At 39.3% G+C, this 17,247-nt stretch overlaps 1 protein-coding gene across 1 annotated transcript; it reads right to left on the bottom strand.

Annotated features, from left to right (window-relative positions):
* Window positions 1-9,008: 9,008 nt before the first annotated feature.
* med27 (mediator complex subunit 27) lies at window positions 9,009-16,439 on the bottom strand. The gene is made up of 8 exons (XM_074669356.1): window positions 16,182-16,439; window positions 12,544-12,688; window positions 11,744-11,874; window positions 11,564-11,657; window positions 9,610-9,717; window positions 9,484-9,525; window positions 9,332-9,409; window positions 9,009-9,212 (listed from the first exon to the last, which is right to left on the bottom strand). Exons 1-8 carry the CDS (start codon window positions 16,382-16,384, stop codon window positions 9,078-9,080), a joined length of 936 nt encoding a protein of 311 aa, XP_074525457.1. The 5' UTR covers window positions 16,385-16,439; the 3' UTR covers window positions 9,009-9,077.
* Window positions 16,440-17,247: the final 808 nt, after the last annotated feature.

Below are 17,247 nucleotides of genomic sequence, written 5' to 3'. Positions count from 1 at the left end.
TGTGCGTGTACTGAGCATGCTCAGTCGCTGCCCCGCCCTGCTGTCTCACACACACACACACACACACACACACACACACACACACACACACACACACACACACACATTATAACAGAACATCCCAGGTTTGTCTGGAGCAGAAACGAGGATTAAACGATGACGTAAAAAATAAATCAATAATTCATTTTTATTCCACCTTTATTAATCTAAAATAATCTGTGTGATCAGTAATATCACTGGAGCTGTGATGGCGTCACTCCACCAGCAGGCTGCACTCATTATCTACATCACTGTCCGTGATGACGTCATCACATGAGGATGTTCATGAGAAAAACAAGTTGAATGGATTAATGTGGAGAGTAAAACAACAGCAGCATGTTTTCAGACAGTAACCTTCAACCCAGGGATTAAAGATCAATACAGCAGATTACTGATTATGTGAAAACAGAAAACACAAAGAAAAAAATGAACAAATCTGTCTGACAGGATGTGAGTTCCTTCAAAATAAAACTCCCCCAAAACAAAAAATAGGTAATTATTTGTTAGAGCATTTTTTGAATCTCTGTATCTCCGTGAAATTATGTTGGAATACTACTGTTGAGTAAAATCTAAAAAGGTCACAGTTTACGATATTTTTTCTGAATTTTGTGGTTTTTGTTCTGTTATTTAACATCAACAACAATAAAACAAAAAAAAAACATATTTTTATTACCATCTATTTATATTTATTTATTTTTTCTTGGATTAAATTTTTAAAAATTTATCTATTTATTTATTAATTTTTTGAACCAAAGACTTAATTTAAACTCAATGTTTAATACTTAATTCTGTGCTGTTTTTTTTTTTTTTTTGTCTCATCTTTGTCCACAGTTGTTTTCGTTGTTTACTGCTCTACATGCCTTTAATTGCCCTAAGGGATAAATAATCTCTTTTTATTTTTATTTTTTTACTTTGAAATAAAAATTGAAATAGACCAAATGTTTTTTTGCCTTTTTGCACATTTTGAAGTCACACAGAGTTTTTGATCGAACAAATTTTCAAACCATAAATAATAAACTGTAAAATCAAAACGGTTAGCTAGCACAACTGTAGAAGAATGACAACAAGAGCTGTTTACTTCTGACTCAAGATATAAGAAGACAACAATGACACCCAAATTATTCTTCCTCCATTGGTATTTTTTTTTATAAACATTCAGGCGTCTTTTTTTTGTCTTTTCACATCATGAGATAAGACCTTTTTTCTGGACTTGTAGGTAAAGTCGGCTCATATTTTGTCTGAAAAGACGTTTCTTTGCTAGAATCTAGTCAAACACTTACTAGCTAAAGATATTTTTTCTGAATTTTGTGGTTTCTATTCTGTTATTTAACATCAACAACATCAATAAAACAAAAAAACATATTTTTATAACTATTTATTTAAATTTATTTTTTCTTGGATGAAATTTTATTTATTTATTTATTTTTTTGAACAACAGACTTAATTTAAAATCAATGTTTTTTTTTGTCTCATCTTTGTCTACAGTTGTTTACGTTGTTTACTGCTCTACAAGCCTTTAATTGCCCCTAAGGGAGAAACACTTTTTTTTTTATTTTGAATTTAAAACTGAAATAGATTTAATACTCCTTTGCATTTATAAAAAAAAGGAAAGTTCAAGTTAAAAGGAGAGGTAGTTAAAGAGTTAAAGAAAAATATTTTATTAAAGCAAGTCTTGACAAAATATAATAAACATTAAAAACATCAGTGCTCGCCTCATGGCCTCATCCCTCCTTAAGTTTTTCCTCAAAGAAAAAGTTCAGAAACTTTATGCCCACATGAGCTGTTTACTTCTGATTCAAGATATAAAAAGACAACAATGACACCCAAATTATTTTTCCTCCATTGGCATTTTTTTCTCTTTATAAACAATTCAGGCATCTTTTTTTTTGTCTTTTCACATCATAAAATTGGACCTTTTTTCTGGACTTTTCAGGAGAATTTTGCCTGAAAAGATTTTTCTTTGCTAGAATCTAGTCAAACACTTACTTTGGACACAGAGATTATTTCTTAATCTTTATTATTTTAAATTTAATTTCTCAATTCTCCTTCTTTTTCTTATCAAAGTCAAACAGTTAAACCAAAACAAACTTAGTATTTCATTCAAAAACATCATATTTATTCCACATTAGACCAAACGGATGTTTATTCTAAATTGTTGTTGTTGTTTTTTTTTTTTTTTTTTTGTCAGTTCTTTTCTGACTGTGGGACAAAACCGGGGCACCCGGGGAAAACCCACAATGTGTGTGTTATGGGACACAGAGGAACACGACCTCACACGCTCCTCTGTGCTGTGGGGGGAGGGGTTTGGTCCTCACTCCTCACTCTGCATCCTCTGATGTTTGTACTGTCGGAGGCAGCAAGGAGTGCAGGCCTTTTTGATCCTCCTCCAGAGTGAGACCGTCTCTGCTTCAGCTGTTTCCCTGGTTACAGCTGGTGTTACTTCCTCAGGCTCAGGTGAGTCCTCCACGATCTCAGGTGCTTCCTGGACAGTCTGTGGTGTTTCCTGGACAGTCTGTGGTGCTTCCTGGACAGTCTGTGGTGTTTCCTGGACAGTCTGTGGTGTTTCCTGGACAGTCTGTGGTGGATCTTCCACTGTCACAGGTGAGTCCTCGACTACCTCAGGAGCTTCTTCGATAATCTCTGGTCTTACTTCCTCTATCTCAGTTGACTCCTGGACCATCCCAGATGTGGACTGGACATCTTCCAGGGAGTCTTCCTGGGTGACTTCCTGGATGTCTTCCTGAGAGTCTTCCTGGGTGACTTCCTGGGTGTCAGTGACTTGAAGTGAGGGCTCTGCCTCTTCTTCTCGCCTCAGTTCCTCCAAAGCTCCTTGGAGCACACACACCTGGTCCTGCAGAGCCTTGCTGACCTCCTCTTGCACTTGTAATTGTGAGGCCAGCTGCTGACAGCTGCTGTGCTTGTCCTGCAGCTTGTTTTCTAAACCCTGCACCGTGGCTCTGTGCTCCACCTCCTTTCTCTGGGCCTCTGCTTTCTCCTTCTTCAGCTCCTTCTGAGTGGCTTCGTTGATTTTGTTGAGCCTCGCGTACACCAAAAGCTCTTTGTGCTTTCTGTCCACATATTCCCGCCTGGCTTCCTGCAGCTTTTTTCCCAGGTCATCATTCCTCCCTGTCTCATCTTGAAGCAGTGCATTCTGGGAGTCAACAAGTTGCTGGAGCTCAGCTACTTGGTTGTTATGCTGTGCGTTCAACGATCTAATCTCTTCCTGCAGTTTCTTCACTTTTTCCTCTGCTGAAGCTTTTTCTGCTTCCAGCTTCTGAGACAGACTCTGGACTTCAGAAGCTGCGTCTCTGAGCCTGAGACTGACTTCCTCCTGGTCTTGGTGGAAGGTGTTGGACTTCTGTTTTTCAGCCAGCAGCTGATCCTGGACAGATGAAGCCAAATCTTGTAGCGCTTTTATCTGGTGCGACTTTTCTTCATCCTCTGATGCTCTCCTGGCGGCCTCGTCCTGCAGGGTCTTCACCTGCTGCTCCAGGGACAGTTTCTCTTTCTCCAGCTCCTGAACGGGCTCAAGGTTTTTGTTGAGAAAATCCTGACGCACGATCCTGAGCCGCTCCTGTTCTTTTTGGAGCGTATCATTCCTCAGTTTTTCATTGTCTAGCTGGTCCTTCAGAGAGCCAACAAGAGCTTGCAGGTCTGCCATGTCTTTCTTCATGACCTGATTGTCCTCCTCTTTCACCCTCAGCTCTTGCATCAGTGCCTCCATCTGCAGACGGGTGGTGTCGTCATTCTTTGGGGGTTCAGTCTCAGCTTTTTGGGTTTGGCTGGACCTTGCACAAGTTGAGAGCACTGAAAGTTTTTTGAGCAGTGCGGAAACAACCCCCAAGAGCTGGTCCTTGGTTTTCATGTAGTAAGGGACCATATTCGGAGTGGGGATGAAGACAGGGTTCAGGTGTTGGACCTCTTCTCTGAGCTCCCTGATCTGTTTCTCATAGTACATCCTCTCAGTCTCCTCCATGGTCACCTGCCCCTCTACCTGAGACACTTTGTTCTGGCTGGTGTCAGGTGTAAAATCCCCCTTCATCTCCTCTCTCTTTTTAATCTCAGGCCGGCTCAGGGCTCCTGATTCTGCTCTGTCTGACATTGTTCGTCTTGAGTTTGCTGAACGTCTTGAGTTTGCTGAACGTCTTGAAGAACGCGTCCTCTCACTTCGAAGTCTGCTTGTTGTGTGATTGTGTTTTGGAACTGCTGGGTATTTATAAAGATTCAGCATTCCATGGCCCCTTCTCCTCTACCCACTGTGACATCACACACTGTGACATCACCCGGACTGTGACATCATCCGGAATGTGTCAATTCAAAAATAAACTCAATTGATTGGACCTTGTTTGTTGTAGCATATAATATAAACAAATACAAAAATACAGTACAATAAAATAAAACTGTACATTCTACATTTCACTTATCTGTTTTTATGGAAGCCCCTTTCTCTCAGTTGGAAAAATAATTAAAAAGACAAAATTATAACATGAAAAGTCACAAGTATGAGATAAAAAGAGGAAATTATGAGATTAAATAATCAGTGAGGACTTCATAACTCTGTGCTGTTTTTTTTTTTTTTGTCTCATCTTTGTCCACAATTGTTTACATTGTTTACTGCTCTACATGCTTTTAATTGCTCCTAAGGGAAAAATAAAGTTTTTCTGACTTTGAAATTAAAATTGAAATAGACTTAATATTCTTTGCATTTTTTCCACATTTTGAAGTCACACAGAGTTTTGGATCAAACAAATTTTTCAAAACATAAATAATAAACTGTAAAATCAAAACGGTTAGCTAGCACAACTGCATGTGAATGACGACAAGAGCTGTTTGCTTCTGATTCAAGATATAAGAAGACAACAATGACACCCAAATTATTCTTCCTACAAATTATTCTTCCTTTTTTTTTTTTTTTTTTATAAACAATTCAGGTGTCTTTTTTTTGTCTTTACACATCTTCAGATAAGACCTTTTTTTCTGGACTTTTCAGCTGAAGTTGGCTCATATTTCATCTAAAAAGACGTTTCTTTAATAGCATCTAGTCAAACACTTACTAGCTAAAGATATTTTTTCAGAATTGTGTGGTTTCTGTTCTGTTATTTAATATCAACAACATCAATAAAACAAAATAACAAATTTTATAACTATATATTTTTATCTATTTATTTTTTCTTGGATGAAATTATATTTATTGATTTATTTTTTGAACAACAGACTTAATTTGAACTCAGTGTTTAATACTTAATTCTGTGCTTTTTTTTTTTTTTTTGGTCTCATCTTTGTCCACAGTTTTTTACAGTTGTTTACGTTGTTTACTGCTCCACATGCCTTTGATTGCCCCTGAGGGAGAAATAAGGTTTTTTTTTTTTTTTTTTTAAGTTTAAAATTGACATGGACCTAATATTCCTTTGCATTTATATAAAAAAAGGAAAGTTCAAGTTAAAAGGAGAGGTAGTTAAAGAGTTAAGAAGAGTTAGAGTTAGAAAAAATAAATAAAAAAAGTCAAAATTATAACCTGAAAAGTCAAAAGTATGAGATAAAAAGAGGAAATTGTGAGATTAAATAATCAAAATCATGAGATAGTAGACAGGAAAAAACCTGACTAAGCAGCAGTTTTGCTCCAAAGTTTATTCCAGCTGCTCATTTAATATGACAGAGAAGTAGATTGTGAATAATTTTGACTTTTTATCTTAAAGTTTTGAGCTTTAATCTCATAATTATGACTTTTTTATCTCATAATTTCAACTGTCTTTCTTTTTATATTTTGTTTAATTGGCCCAAATGGGCTTCCATAGCTTACATATCACATTATACTTCTATTTCTGGTCGGATATATTTTGTGGCAGATATCTTTTTATGTTGAAACATTTTAATGTAAATGATTTGACATACTTAAGTTTTTTTTTAGTGTGTTGTATTTGATCACTGGGCTTGTTCTGTTTTATTGGACCGGGTCTACATGATAGTGTTACAGCTAATCTGGGCTTCATCTATTTAAGGGTGATATAACTCGACATGAGTCTGAGACTCCTAACATTATGTATGTCACTGTTTGGCTGGGTCTATTTACTGAAGCTGTACCTCTGCAACACAACGAAATACCCACAACCTGTCGATAAAGTACAAGACCAGGAAATACATCTAGCCCAACGGTAGCATTGCTTGGAAAAGGATCCACTCCTGTTTACAGTTACAACACCAGGAAATACACTCCACTGAAACCAGGTGTATTTTCTTGTGTGGTACCCTGGCTGGATCTTTCCTGGTGTCATGTCATGGTCTTGCATTGCACTGGTGCATTACTTTTTGTTGTAATTGTAAGCTGGGCTGGGTGTATTTCCTGGTATTGTTACTGTGAATTGGTCTGGGTTTTTTTCATGGCGTCTTCCTTGCATGATGGGATAGGTCTCAAGATGTCCTGGGTCTGTACTTTATACCTAATTTCGGCTGGGTGTATTTCCTGGTGTTGAAGTCATATGTTGGGCGGTGTCTCTCTCATGGTGTCGTCCCAGTGTGTTAGGATATGTCTAATTCATGGCCTTGTGGCAGATCCAGCAGTGTTGTACATTCCCATGCTTGGTGGATTGTTGGGTTTGGTCTACCTCACTGTGATATCCGCGTTATTGGTTCTGGTCTATGTCATGGTGTTGTCTACTTCCTGACCTGTCCCAAGGAAAGCCCCTGTGACCCTCATCAACACAGCAGCTGAAGATTATGGGTTGCAGTGTCTGAAGTGTCTTGCAGGGTTTCAGGATCCAGATATCTGAGGGTTATTTGAGGTCTGAGTAAAGGCGTTGAAGTATCTGATCGTTTTGGACAAAGGTCTCACATCTTAGCTTCTCAATCTAGAGGTTTAAGGATCCAAGTGTCTAAAGTTTTGAGAATCTGTGAGTCCAACCATGGGGTCTAAAATTCAAGGCGCTCACAGATGTGGTTATTTGAGGATCTAAGAGTCTGAGGAATTTGGGACTAGAAATCCCATTTCTAACTTCCGATGGACTATCTATGAATAATATCAAGTTGAGACGCGAGGATTTTTCTGATTTAATTCAAGCTATCTCCTCATGTCAGGATCAGGATCAGGTCCAGGTCAGGGTTCAGGACTTCTCCTGCATTGATGAGACGCTGACATTAAATATAAGGCGGTAAATGTCTTTTAAGTTGCATCGTGTTTCTGAGGGTTTAAAGGTTTAATGAACTTTCGCTCCAACGAGAGGAAAATTAAATGTCAGTGAGTCCTTTATTGTCCTTTTTATTAAATATCAGCCAGCTGACAGATCAGACTCTGTACATCTAAGAGGTATTTTAAAAATGATACAAGAGCTTAACAATATTTATGAAGTTTAATGATAACACAGAGCGTCACTGATGTCCAGCAGGTGTTGGCTGTTAAAGGTCAGTGACCTCAGTCGTTGTAAGTTTGATTTAATTTGTGTGACGGCCTCTCTGAGGGGTGTTTTATTCCTGACTGCAGAGGAAGGTGTGTGTGATCCTCAGAGGGCCGCTGCAGATCAATAATTGATGAAGGTTAATGGTTATTGTTGGAGGCTCTCTGAGCTGCAGGTTACCGACTTCATTATGAACTCCTCCGTTAACTGACCAGGAAAGAGCTTACTCCTGAAAATCAGCCTTTAAATAACATCAAAATCTGTTTTCTGTACTTGATTCATGTTTTGAAGTGTTTTATTTTAAATATGGATATTAAGTAAAAATGCTTGATGTTCAAACTGAGCATGTGCAGATTTTCAAACCTCTACATATTCATCTGTTGGAGAAATCCATTTTATGAATATTAAATCTCTGAAAGACATTATTTCTTAACTGGTTCATGACACATTGGAAAAGTGGGCCTCAAACACCAAGGTCTGCCCATAGCTTTGCAAACAACAGGCCTCCATAGGCCAGCCAATCAGAGGGAAGGTTCGGAGCCTTGAAACGAACCCCGACAGTAAGGACTAATAGGCATAAAAATGCTTAAATGCTTGTCTCAAACAAGAATGTGTTGTTATAAGACATAAATAATTGTTTTTTCTTTAAAAACATACAGTTTAAAACACTGTTTCTATCCTACAGGCGCAGCCATTGTTTTACTCTTGGTTGATGACGTAGATTGGTTGCTTGGTGCCGAGCGTCTGGATTTCGCCGTTTACTCATTACTAGTCGCTTTAAGTCACTAGGTTTCAGGAGCAAAAAAAACGATTATAATGCCACATTGCGCTGCTTTTGGGTGCACTTTTCAGACTAAAGGAAACAAGGAGACTGATGTTAGTCTGCACAGCTTCCCAAACGACAAGAAAAAAAAAGGACAACATCAAGTCGTCGGTCATCCTCAACAGCGGAGGATTCTAGTGACTGAAATTATTTTTGATAGCATTAATTTAATCAAAGGAAAGTTAGATATTGTTACCTTGAATGACTGATGACAGAAAGTGAACCTCCTTACAGCAGACGCTCTCCCTCTCCGTTGTCATAGCTACGCAGCAGCCGCAAGCACACCAGCAACTTTGGCCGACTCTCGCCTCTTCACGTCCTCGTTCGTCTTCATTTTTAAGTTCGTTCGATTGTCTGTTTTCAGTATTATCATTCTCACTTGCGTCTCTCTCGGGTTCAAACTGAAATGGTTGAACAGACGACATGACTTTGCGTCGTGAGGTTAAATTCTATATGAGATCGAGACCGGTGCGACCATATGACGTCACTACCCAGACGTCATTGCAGCGTAAACAACAATGGCGACCTACGAGTGAAAATATTTTTTCAATTTTTATACAAACTAAGATATTCTGAGAGATTTTATTATCGTTCTTATGTAGTTGGTAAAAAAACTGATCATTTAGAAAAATGACGTTCTGGTAGCCAGGGTTCCCTTTAAAGACAGAGTAGCTACACAGATTCAGATGTTTCCCTACATTTGACTTCTATTTGCATGGAAAAAATCAAAGAGATGTAAGAAAACTGAATCAAAATTTATTTTAACTTCTTTACAAAAACAAACACATTAAGAACATAAACAGGTAAACAAAGTGTGTGGTTGTGTTTTACATGCGACAGGTGTCGTGAAACGCCTCCAGGGTCCTAAAGTCCCTCCACGTTGGAGGAAGTCCGTCCTGCAGAAAATGACCACAACGCTGACAGGACGACTGGAAGAGTTTGATGTAGCTCCGCAGCCAGGTCTACAGAGAGACAGACAGGTGAGGGGTTAATTCAGCTCTACAGACAGGTGTGCAGAGACAGACAGGTGAGGGGTTAATACAGCTCTACAGAGAGACAGACAGGTCTTTCATCGCCTCACCATGAAGGATCGGACCACCACGTCGGGCATCTGAGGGAGCTGGTAGTGCAGCAGCGCGGTGGTAGCGTGGTCCGTCACCTGCAGACATCACAACCAATGAGATCACTGCACACTCACACCAGGTATGCCAGGTGAGGACAGGTGAGGCCTACCTTTTGGAACACCTGGTACTGAGACTTTGTCCAGATGTCCAGCTGAGAAGGACAGACAGACAGATCATTATGAGGACAAACAGACAGGTATCACACATCACCTGTCAGGTAAGTCTGAACTCTCACCTTTCCGTCCTCGTTGTAAACGTTCTCGTTGTATCCTCGAACCACCGTCCTGTCGATGAAAAGGGAGCGCATCACCACGATCGCCTTCAACACCTTACCGAGGGTCACCTGAGAGAGACAGACTCACGTTTAACACCTGGTCTGAGCTCACCTGGGACCTGGTCTAAACATTTGTTACCTTGTGTGAGCTTACCTGTTTACTGATCTAACACATCTGTTAAATACCTGGAACCAATCAGGTACCTGGTCTGCACACACTTTGGAGACTCGTTAACTTGTCTTACAAAACCTCTTTAATGGTTTGAGCACACCTGTTACCTGTATGATACACCTTTCTTACCCGTCTGACCAGATTTCACCAGAACACCTTATCTTGGCAGTTTTTACCTGAGAACTCACCTGTAACTTGTCTACATACTATTTCCTAACTGATCTTACCCATTTAAAAAACTTGTAACCTGGTCTGAACTCACCTGTTAATCACCTTGACCACACCTGTCTGGTTTTACCGAGTCTTTCAATTTTCATAATGAGTCTGAACAAAACTTGTTAGCTGACTGATACACCTGTTACCTGTCTCAAAGCCCAGTCTGGTCCAAACTCACTTGTAATCTCCTTAATCTGGTCAGAATACTTTGCAACTGCTCAGAAAAACCTGTTACCTGGTCCAAACACACCTGCAACGAGGTCTTAAAACATCTGGATCAGGAATGCCCATAATGCGGATTGAATAACACTGTAATCTGGTTTGAGCACATCCTAAATCTGGTATGGACAAACCTGTTGTCTGTGACACTTTGAAGTTGCTGAGGAAAACCTGTTACCTGGTCCAAACACACCTGCAATAAGGTCTTAATACATCTGGAATATGAACACACCTGTAATCTGGATTGAACAAATCTGTAATCTAGATTGAAAAAACCTGTAATCTGTTTGGAACGCACCCATAATATGGATTGAGAACAACTGTAATCTGATTTGAACACACCTGTAATCTGAATTAAACAAACCTGTAATCTGATATGAACAAACCTGTAATCTGGTATGAACTAACCTGTTATCTGGTATGAACAAACCTGTAATCTGGATTAAACAAACCTGTAATCTGATATGAACAAACCTGTAATCTGGTATGAACAAACCTGTAATCTGGAGTGAATACACCTATTTTCTAATTTTGAAAGATTACACCTGTTATTAAGCATGAACACAGCTTCAGTTGTCCAGACACACCTGTAATCTGAGTTAAACACACGTATAATCTGGTCTAAACACATATAATATCTGGTTTGCATGCATGAATACACATGTTTTTTAGACCAGACACCTCTGTAATCTGGTTTGATTACACCTGAAGTATAAACACACCTGGAATGAAGTCTAAACAAACTAATTGTCTGTAACACTACAACCTGGTTGTACCACATTTGTAATCTGGATTAAACATGGCTAAAATCTGGTTCAAACATGGCTATAATCTGGTTTAAATTTACTTTAAAATTTGACAAAGAAACACCTGTAACACACATGTAATCTAGAATATGAACACCTGTAATCTGGATTAAACAAACCTGTAATCTGATATGAACAAACCTGTAACCTGGATTGAATACATTTATTATCCAATGTTAACAGTTTACACCTGTTATTAAGCATGAACACAACTTCAATAGTGTCCAAAAATTACTTGTAATCTGATTTAAACACAGGTATAATCTGGTTTTAACACACATAACATCTGGTTTGCACACATGAATACACATGTTTTTAGACCAGACACCTGTGTAATCTGGTTTGAACACACCAGGAATGAGGTCCAAACAAACTGAATTTGGTCTGTAACACTTCAACCTGGTTGAACCACATCTGTAATCTGGTTGAACCACACCTTTAATCTAGTTAGATCACACCTGTAATCTGGCAGCAGCGTTATCGAGTGTGTTTTTTTTTTTACCAGCAGTACAGCGGACGTCCCGTTGGGTCTGAACAGCTCGATGGTCATATCAGGAAACATTCGACCAATCCGAGAGATGACATCATCCACGTACCTGGACACAGACAGAAGGTTTTTCACACCTTGTTTTCTACAGAAGCAACTCATTGTACAGTAAGTTTTTATGAAAGCTGAGCTCACTGAGGAGGAAGAACCAGAGTACTGGGCTGGACTTTGGGTCGTCTCTTGGCCGAAGCTCCCATCTGATTGGCCGACCTCTTTAGTGACTGTTGATTTAACAAACTGGACGCCAAACCTGCGTGGTACTGCAACTACACACAGAAACACACACATCCTCAGCCTCACGTCTGTGTCCTGGTTGTCATGAAAACCAACATGAGAGAGGCTCAAACACTTCAGAGTCATCTGTTAATGGTTCAGTGATGAGAGAGGGTCCCAGCTGGTTCATCAGGGTGAGACCACTTCAGATCAAAGAGGGACAATGAGTCTGGTTTCAGCGCAGAGGAGCTTCTACAGACCTGTTCAGTTTGTGTGGATGTGAGGCAGACCGCTGCCTTTCTTTGAAACCCAGAGGTTGATTTAAAACTGGAAACAAACCCACATCCTGATGAAAATCTAAAGACTCATGAGTCGTCTTTTCAGATGGGGAACAACTCAAATCTACACATATCTGAAGAATAACCTACTGGGGAGAGGGTTTTCAAGTTATTCCTGATTGAAAATATCAACTTAACAGGCTACAACAAGCAAGAAATATGTTTATACTTTGAATAACAGAAGAAAGTTAAGAAGTAATCCATTAAAACTGAAACAAAAACAAAAAAGCAACACTTCAGACACAGTCACTGTTGGTTGAGAGAAAACTACACAACTGTATCAGGACACTTTGACAGAGAGCTCACACAGACCTAAGCCTGTTAGCCTGTTAGCTTGTTAGCACGTTAGCCTGTTAGCTTGATAGAAGGTAAGCTTGTGTTTACCTTGTTGGACCACTTGTAGGCCTGCAGCAGCTGTGAGTATAAAGGAGTTTTGTCCTGGACTGGATCCAGACTGAGGAGGCCGCTGTTGTGGAGAGGAAGAGACTCTGAAGGGCGACCCACCAGACCGCTGAGACGCTCCAACTCACTGAGAGACAGACAGGCAGAGAGAGGGAGACAGGTTACTGGCCATAAACACACAGATTGGCTCTAGTATTGAGCATTAACAGGTGTAACAGTCTGCAGAGATCTTTGTTTACAGATTCTACCTGAAACACTGCTGTGTGCTTTGGAGTGAGTTGGATTTCTGCATAAACTGATGATAAATGTGATCTGATTTTCATCTAAGTCACAACTGCCGACAAACACTGTCAGCTTTAATAAAAAGTCACATAAACAAAGAACTGAGTTAATGGGGGGACACAACAGAGAAGGCAATTGCATTGCTGCACATCTCAAGTTTGCACCTGGACACATTTTGTGGACACTTAGGGTGTAACGGTACACAAAAATCACAGTTAGTACCTTGGTTTTATGGTCACGGTTCGGTACATTTTCGGTACAGTATGGAACAACGCAAAACCATTTGCTTGTTCAGCATGTTTATTAAACCAAAAACTTGCCATTATACAGCGAGGGGGGAGGTTCTTCAAGCTCCGGTTGGTCGTTAGCAGCAGCCATGATGCACAATTCAGACACAAGCTCCAGTGGAATCTGTGTATGGTTCATTCTTTTGTTATTCTGTTTCAAAACAAAAAAACAAAACAAAAACAAAAACAAAAAAAAACGAAAAAACTGACTTGTTTTTCTGTTTTTCTGTTTTTAAACCAAAACCGAAAAACAGAATAACAGAAAAACCACTCTTTTTGGTCCTGGTTTTAAAAATGGAAAAAAGAAAAATACTAAAAGATTGTGTCAAAATTATTTGTGTAATATTTTGATATTAAATATGAACAATCTTTTATTATTTTTAATTTTTCCATTTTTAAAACCAGGACAGAAAAAGGTGGTTTATCTGTTTCTCTGTTTTTCAGTTTTGGTTTTAAAACAGAAAAACAAAAAAACAAGCCAGTTTTTTTGTTTTTGTTTTGAAACAGAATAACGAATGAACGAACCATACACGGATTCTGTGGCTACGGAAGCTCTTTGATATTCATCTTCTGATTGGCTCACAGTGAGACGTCACGTCCACATGATATGCACATGATTGCAAAGCACCAATCACAGACCACTTTCCCCATGAATATTAAAACGCCTTCCCTGCTCAGCCAATCGTAGATGAGTACTCACGTGAATATTAAAAAACCATGTGCAGCGACTAACGTAAACTTACTGCATCATTCAAATACAGCACTGTACCGAACTGAACGGCCTTATAGAGCGGTTCAGCACGGATACATGTACCGTTACACCCCTACTGCACACATGAAACCAAAGTTAAGATGTTTGGAAGAAACACACAACACTATGTGAGATGAAAAAAGGCACAGTACATCAACATCAAAACCTCATCCTGACTGTAAAGTAGAGATAGACCGATATGGACTTTTTTAGGGCCGATACTGATTATCTGTAGTCAAGGAGGCCGATAACCTATATTTGGAGCAGATATTAATTTGCAGTCAAAGTGAAAATATTAGTGTCCAAATTTTGAACAATACAAACCCCCACACTTAACTTCAGTCAAATTCCTTTAAGTATGAATTTATTAAACAGCTCCCAGGCTCAGCAGCATGTTTTATAAAGTGAAATGAAAACTTAAAAAAATAAATAGCTAAAGTTTTCTACAGTAAATAAAGTTTTCCAAAATTTCAATGTAACTGCAATAACTGTAATAACAGCACTGCTGATTGGCTGTTTCCCAAGCCATGGCTCTGCTTGTAACTAGAGCTGAAATGATTCCTCGAATGATTCGAGGTACTCGATTACAAAAAAATACTCGAGTCATTTTCGCCGCCTCGAGGAATCGTTTAATTTTAAAAAAGATCAAAGAGTGGTATTTCAAATAGAGCTGAGGCCATAGTAAGAGAGTTTTCAGACCCCTCAAGCTACCTCTTATACAAAATAGCAACTAGCAACAAATTTAGCTTCTTTTCTGGAGTTTGGAGACTAATGGGTCATTCTACGAAACAGGTGCCATTTGGGTCTGCGACATTTGATGAGATGAACAAGGCACAAAAAATGTGTCAAAGTGTGTTTACAAACTTTGGAGCTACCAAAGTTAGATCTCTTATTGACATGCTGTATCAGAAAATTCAATTTCTGAAAATTTGAAAAATAACTGCTCTTTAACTAAACAAAAATGTATTTTATCCGATTACTTGATGGGATTTTCAGTAGAATACTGGAATACTAAGATATTTGATAGCTGCAGCCCTACTTGTAACCAATCAGATGGTGCTGTGGGTGGGACAGTGCTGGGGAAATTTGTTTCTTCTCGACCGTCAGATTTAAAAAAAGGCTGATACCGATATGCTTCAAAATGCCAAATACCGTCCCCAATAATCACCCCGGCCGATATTCAGTCTATCACTACCATGAAGTATGGTGGAGGGGGCATCAGATTGACACTATTGTACGAAAATGAATTCAGAAGTTTAAAAAGACATTTTGCAGGAGAACTTCAGGCCATGTGTCCACCAACTGAAGCTCAGCTGAAGATGGGAGATGTAGCAGGAAATGACCAAAATCAACAACAGAAGTAAACCAACAACAGAACAGCTTCAGCAGAAGTAAATACACCTTCTGGAGTGGCCCCAGTCAGAGTCCTGACCTCAATCTACCTCAAGATTCACATCAGACATGATACTTCAATTTGCAAAAATGAAATCTGCATAGTCCTTAGATTCAAAACTACAAAATTTGATTATTCAATTGTCCAGCAGGACATGCTAATTACATCATATACGCAACTAAGGAAGAGTAATGAGCACAGACTCATAGAAATCCCCTTCAGGACTGCAAACAAACCAAACATAAAGACCCTGTGGCTGTACCCCTCACCTGAGCAGATGTTCAAAGGGTGAAACAGCTCCCATGAAGTCAGAGGACCAGGGAGGAACTGAATAACCAGGTTTGCTTCAGACTTGAATTATAAACACCCCTCTGAAGTTTCAGCACAACCACCAGTGTAACAGTTTTTATTTGAATTTTGTATCTTTCAAGTTGAGGTGAGCTGAATTTTCAAGGAGGTTAAATACAGTTTCAAAGCAAATAAATTCCTTTTCTAGATCGTGCTTTTCTAATTTAACTTACTTAAAGTCAGTATTAAGAGGCACAAATCTCAGCACATACAAAGGGCTCACTTACTTTATTTGCACATTTTAAAGTTTAACGTTCAACATTCCACCGTAAAAGTCAGTTACCATAAAGAAAACACTATTTACAGCACATATTATTGCAGAATATTGAGTTAAATGTGGTTTAAACTAACTAACTGTATTTTGGATTAGTATAACCTGCTGTGTTTACGTTTTAGGGTCTTCATTGCTCGACGTTTCGCAGGACTGTAATACTCAGATTGTACTTTTTAAACGGTTTAAACTTGTATTAAATCTGAAAATAGTCAGCCGGAGCTACCAGCTGAAGTTCACTGATTTTAACCCAGAGAGGGGAGCTGTAGTCCGGGTTGGAGGACTCACTTCAGGTCTCTGTTGACTGCCTGCAGGTTGTCGTGGAACTCGGCTATGAACTGCTTCTCCCGACCCTCCAGGGTCTCCCTGTTCTTCATGCCATCCTTCAGGAACTCGAACACCCGGCTGACGCTGGAGCGCAGGGCCTGGATCCCGCTGATAGCGTGAGAGAAAGCGTCCAGGTTCACTCCGACGTTCACCCCGTCCGCCATCTTCTCTTCTCTCCCTGGGGCAGCGGCGCGCTGTGATGACGTCAATGACTCAGATCCTTACAGCCCTTTGTTTACCTTTCGTTTTGGTTTTTTCCCCTTTTGTGTGACACACACACACACACACACACACACACACACACACACACACACACACACACACGCACACCAATATCAAGTTTATATTTATATGCTTTTGACGGGGTGAATTCTATACGTTTGATGAGATTCTGTATGACTGAGGTTTTTAGTTTTAACCCCATATAGATTTTTTTTTGTCCCTGTAATTTTACAATGAAAAAATCCCACCCAGCAAAAATATGTCCGTTGCCTCAGGGCAGCAACGTGCTACAAGGGCACTGAAACGACAAGTTTTTTTAGTCCGTACAAAAAGAAAAAAAAAAACAAACCAAGTAGCAAAGTATCCCAAATTCAATTTTTTTTAAACTTAACATTAAAAAACAAGGGATTTTTATGTATGTGACATTTCCAAGTGTCCATTTTATTTACCAATCATTTAGGCTACTAAAGTATACACAAGAAAGCAATTTAACATTCTATCATTTGTACATTAAGCACTTTTTTATTATTATTTTTTTCTTTACTCGATTAAAACATAGCTGCAATATAACTTCAAAGATACTTTTGGCATCCAAGCAGACTAAAATAAAGTCAGAATAGTCTTTACAGTACCTGGCATGCCCCCAAACCCACCAGTGATCATCAGCAGTGAAGGAGGTTGTCGGGCTGAACGAGGCCTTTCAGGCTCCCTTGTCCAGAGGTCTGGGAGCAGTTCAAAGGTACTGGTGGCTGGTAAGGCTTTGGACTTTTGGTTGGCCAATGAGAAGTCCTGGCAAACAGTTGGG

This window comes from Halichoeres trimaculatus, unplaced genomic scaffold, assembly GCF_033239565.1.
Source record: "Halichoeres trimaculatus isolate MK-OKI-2021-1 unplaced genomic scaffold, fHalTri1.1 fHalTri1_scaffold_5, whole genome shotgun sequence".
In the NCBI taxonomy this organism is placed as follows: domain Eukaryota; kingdom Metazoa; phylum Chordata; class Actinopteri; order Labriformes; family Labridae; genus Halichoeres; species Halichoeres trimaculatus.
Note: the sequence above shows the minus strand (reverse complement) of the source record. Positions and strands in the feature narration are given on the sequence as shown.